Source organism: Sorex araneus, chromosome 8 (genome assembly GCF_027595985.1).
Source record: "Sorex araneus isolate mSorAra2 chromosome 8, mSorAra2.pri, whole genome shotgun sequence".
In the NCBI taxonomy this organism is placed as follows: Eukaryota; Metazoa; Chordata; class Mammalia; order Eulipotyphla; family Soricidae; genus Sorex; species Sorex araneus.
The window spans coordinates 40,210,109-40,214,851 of NC_073309.1; the positions used below are offsets into that span (position 1 = coordinate 40,210,109).

The 4,743-nt window shown below is 53.3% G+C and overlaps 1 protein-coding gene across 1 annotated transcript; it reads right to left on the reverse strand.

Moving 5' to 3' along the window:
• Positions 1–1,162: 1,162 nt before the first annotated feature.
• Positions 1,163–4,065, reverse strand: KRTDAP (keratinocyte differentiation associated protein). Its single transcript, XM_055145005.1, has 6 exons — positions 3,971–4,065; positions 2,678–2,716; positions 2,543–2,584; positions 2,211–2,255; positions 1,545–1,592; positions 1,163–1,300 (listed from the first exon to the last, which is right to left on the reverse strand). The coding sequence occupies exons 1-6, from the start codon at positions 4,055–4,057 to the stop codon at positions 1,262–1,264; spliced, it is 300 nt and encodes a 99-aa protein (XP_055000980.1). The 5' UTR covers positions 4,058–4,065; the 3' UTR covers positions 1,163–1,261.
• Between the last annotated feature and the right edge of the window lie 678 nt (positions 4,066–4,743).

Sequence of the window (4,743 nt, forward strand, 5' to 3'; positions counted from 1 at the left end):
TGTGACTATATAAACAAACACACCGAAATGCCCTTATCTTCCAGCACAGAGCCCCACAATTTACTGCCCCCACTCCAAACCCCTTTGCCTTGTCCCTGCCTCACAATTTATCTTTTTATTTGTGTAGGACATTCTTTAAGCTTTGGCATCTAGTTGCTTCCCTGAATCTTCATTCTTCCTGCTGGAGACTTCTTGGAACTGTCAAACAAATACGAAATCAGTTTGTCTGCTTACCTCATGTTCGTCTGCATTTCCCCTCCGTAGCCCTCAGGTTTGCAAATTCTATTGTTTAACCAGACCATGATGCAATATTGCTATACCAGTGCACAGAACTCACCAGGGGCCGCCCTCACCCCAATGTGGAGATCTCCTCGTCTTAGATTTCAGCCAGTTACAGGGCCATTGTTTTTGGATTCTCCCTCCCCTTTTCTTTTTCCAGAGAATGCAGAAATAATCCTAACTCTTCCAGCATTTTCAGCATGCAGTGTAGGTACCCGGAGATTCCATCCACACAGGTCCATTTGCAGGAGCTGGGATGGAACCCACCCCAGAACTTGAAGGGACAGCGTGGTGAACAGGCCACTGGGGACCTGCTGTGTGCCCGGCCCAGATCTTCCCTCATTCCACTTTTGTAACAGCACCACAACCTGGTCATTATTATTCTCATTTCTTTCCACACGCATTTCACAGCTAAAGTAATGGAGACCGAGTGAATCCAAAACGGAACCACCATTCTTCAATTCAAACCCACCTAATTTCCAGAGCAGGATTTCAGACAGACTCATACTCTTGAAACTGGGTCTGCCTGAACCTTGGATTCCAGAGAGTTCTATGATGTGCCAAATGGCCACTACTAGAAGCCTCAGGGTCTCAGAAGTATGGGGCTGGGTGTGGAGCGATACCAGCAGATCTGGGAGCAGGTTTGATTCTTTGGACATCTGACGAGCCGCTCATCATGGCCTGCTTCTCCGAGAGCTGGCACCCCCGGGGTCTCTTGCCATCTGAGTATGTCCTCCCCTGGCTGCCCCTAGCTCCTGGCTTACGCCTCAAATTCAAGGCCAATGAGCCTTGGAGCTCATCTGAGATTCTTCGCAGAGCCCAGTGGGCCAAGGACAGAGGTACAGGCACAGAGCCATTTGGTTGGAAAACATTTTATTGGCGTTACTGATTCTGGAGTGGAGGGTTTCAGGGTGACCTTCGGAGCCACACCGCGCCTTCCTGCAGCCGGGTCAGCAGAGATGCATCTCGGAGGGGGGCATGATCACTGAGAGTCAGGCTCGGCGCTCCTCAGCCCTTTCAACTGGGGAGAAAGCAGCTCTGGTAAGTTTGGGGTTCTCAGAGCAAGGAGCTGGAGTCCTCCACAGGAAAACCCGGGGTGGGCGCTGCTGTGGGGTGGCCCAAGCCTCATTCCCTTTCCCTCTCAGGGAACAGTAGGGGTCTGTCCTTTGCTTTGGTGAGACCAACCTTCCTCCCTCCACCCAGAGTCTCCGAGGCTCTCCTCAGCCCCCCGCCCCCGCTCCTAACGCCCTCCCTCCTCCTCTTACCTTGGGGAAGGCATCCCAGTTGAGGAAAGGAAGTTTCCTTTTGATAGACTAGAGTGGAAGGAAGAAAGTGAAGTGTTACAAGGACGCCGGAAGTGCTGGCTTAATGAGCTCTCCGTGGCGGCCCGCCATTTCCGGTTTCCCCTTTAGTCAGAATCAGGATTTCCACAGCCCGCAATCTGTGTCTAATCACCTTAACCACTTCTCGGACATGATTTCATTTGGTCTTCACCAAAGCAACGTCTTCAGGCGGGAATAGTCATCATCCCCACCACACAGATGAGGAAACGGGCCACTGAGCACAGAGAAGAGCCTGGCCCGTTACTGCACAGGCACACCATGCAGACAGTTCATTCCAATCCTGGCACTGCCTGTTTGCCTTCAAAGTCTGACTCAACCCCCAACTTGGGACCTCAGTTCTGAGGGTGATAAGGTTCTAGGGAGCTAAGTACTTCCTTTTCCAGAACCATCTTTGTGGCCCTGCTGGCCCACTGCCATTTGGCCAAGACAACCTGCCGAAGAAACTCTCTTCAGTTGGTGGAACTTTGCACAGCAACTTGGCTGGGCAGTTTCTTCCTCAGAATCTTGGGAATGAGTGTAAAGGGCTAGAACATGTCGCTGCAAGGACTGCTGAGAACCCAGGGGAAGAAGGGCTGAGAGAGTTCTCACCTCAAAGAGGGCGTGCCAGTTCAGGAATTCGTCAGTCTTAAAGGCCTGCAGAGGGGGGAAGTGAGCAGAAGAGGGTCAGTTCCAGGGAGGTCAGAGCCATGGCCCGGCCCCTGGGAACAGCTGTAGGCACAGGGCAGAACCTTAATAGACGGGCTGACTTGTTTCTCGCTTTGGGATTAAGCATGTTTCATGAGTTAGAATTCATCAAGGAATCAAGGCATCCTATTTCTCCCGAACTTTTTTCCAACTCCGGTCAAACTCTATCTCAAAGGCATCCATCTCCTTGTTACTATGGCTATTTCTGAGGGCAGTGCTGGAAAAAAGGTACTTACAGTTCGCAACTTATCAATGTTCAGGAACTGAGCGTTATAGGCCTAGGCAAAGAGGCAGGAAGTTAAGAAAATCATTGAGGAGAAGGAAGAGGAGAAGACAGAGCCAGGGCTGGAGTGCGGGTATGGGACACTTACCTCGGGGCCTGAGGCATAGTTGCTGACCGTGTTGACCTCCTGGAAAGGGAGAGAATGCCACAATCACCAAGGGCAGACATCTCTCCCTGCCTTCTGTAACCACCACCACCACTTTCCACCCCAGGCCAGCCCCCACAAGTATAGCTCTTCTCCACTAGCTCGTCTGCCCTGGGCCAGCAACCCCTAGGGGTGACAGACATGCCCGTGAAGAAGGGGACCAGCGGGGTGGGTTGTGTGCAAGAGAAGGAAAGGCCAAGTCTACAGAGAAAGGCCACAGATTCCCCCTTGAAAACACGAAGCAGCCCTGTCTGCTGCTGTGAAAAATACCCCCGTGAAAACCTAGAATACTATTGAGACACCCACCCCCCGTTGGACCCCAGAGCTCGGGGTGGAATTAGCACACAGGTGAGAGCCAAGTTGCTGAGGTGGGTATACCCACCTTTGCCTGATGGGGCTCGGTTACTTTACCAACGTCCCCTATCAATCAGACCTCTACCTGCCCCCCAACACAACCCTGTTACACCCAACTTGTCTCTCTCCCAGCTTTAGTGGCCCAACTACCTGTCCCTTGGCTCTTCTCCCTCACCCCAAAGGTCGCCGGCAGTGTAGCCCCAGATTGAAACCTTAACAGTCGGGCTGACTTGTTTCTCGCTTTGGGGTTAAGCATATTTCATGAGTTAGAATTCATCAAGGAATCAAGGCATCCTATTTTTCCCAAACTTTTTTCCAACTCCAGTCACATGGCTATATCCCCCTCCACCTCGGTTGGGCAGAATAGACCACCTGCAAGTTACCGGGTTTCCTGTGGGCCCCAGGACCTCCCGCTCATGTGCATCCCTGACTTGGCTCCCGAGCAACTATGTCTGTGAAGCCTCAAGCTTCCAACATCGACACCCCCAACCCCAGCCCAGAAGACAAGGATAGATCAAGCCCAGAAGACCAGCATGAAGGTTTCCCCGCTGTGACCTAGAGAGGGGGCAGGGTCCCGTCACCTGGAAGCCACTCCCAGGAGGTACAAACGGAGCAAAGGGGTCACCGAACCAACCCCCCAACCCACTTCAAGCCCTATCTTCTCCCTCGGCGCAGCTGTGTAGCCTGCCCCTGGCCCTTCACCAGGTGCGTGTCCCTGGGAACGGTTCTCTTCCTTCCTCCTTCCTCTCCTTCCTCAGCTTCTCACACAACCCCTGAGAAGACCCACATCAAGAGTCTTTATCCAGGAACAGGTCAGGTTGGGAGGATGAGGAGGAAAGCGGGTGACGGGAGGAAGACAGCGGGACCCCGGGCCAGGCTCACCTCAGAACTCCCCAGGGCAGCTCCCCGGGCCGAGTGCAGGGCCAGGAGGGAGAGCAGGACCACAGCGGGGAGAACTGGGATCTTCATGGTGTCAAGTTGGGTTGCTCTGAGGCGGGGCCGCCCCACTTGCCCTTATATTCCCAGGGAGGTGGATGTGAGCAGAAATGGAGTCCCCACCCCACTTACTCACCCAGGATCCTGTCGCCCACCCCCGGGGCTCTGGGTGGAGGAGGTGTGGACTGTTCCCTTCTGCCTCGGATTTCTCAACTGGCATCCTGCCCCGGGCAGCAGCTGCCGACGGAGCCCGGGGAGGCTGGTTGGACCTGCCCCGCCAGGGTCTGGGCAGCAGCCACACCACGCTCCTGCAGGCTTTGTGTCTTCCTTCTACTTTTTTTTTATTATTATTATTTGTATTATCTCTCCAGCTGTGGGCTTTTCTTCCCTCTGCTTACCTCACTCCAAACCCTTAGCCTGGCTTTGAGGAATTTCCTGGCTCTGCTTCAACCTGCCTTTCTAGTTTTTGCTTCTTCTTAGTCAAACCAAATATATTCTCATTTTTTTCTTTTTGGATCACACCTGGCAATGCACAGGGGTTACTCCTGGCTCTGCACTCAGGAATTACTCCTGGCGGTGCTCAGGGGACCCTATGGGATGCTGGGAATTGAACTCAGGTCGGCCGCGTGCAAGGCAAACGCCCTACCTGCTGTGCTATCACTCCAGCCCCTCTTATTACTTTTTCTCTCCTCCAAGCACCTGCTTGTGCTATTTCTTAT

Excerpts from the sequence above, each read along its gene's own strand:
- KRTDAP (XM_055145005.1), bottom strand. The coding sequence starts at position 4,057 with ATGAAGATCCCAGTTCTCCCCGCTGTGGTCCTGCTCTCCCTCCTGGCC. Across the intron at positions 2,256-2,542 it reads ACATTGATAAGTTGCGAACT|GCCTTTAAGACTGACGAATT; the intron begins GTAAGTACCTTT and ends CCCCCTCTGCAG. Across the intron at positions 1,301-1,544 it reads ACTGGGATGCCTTCCCCAAG|TTGAAAGGGCTGAGGAGCGC; the intron begins GTAAGAGGAGGA and ends CTTTCTCCCCAG.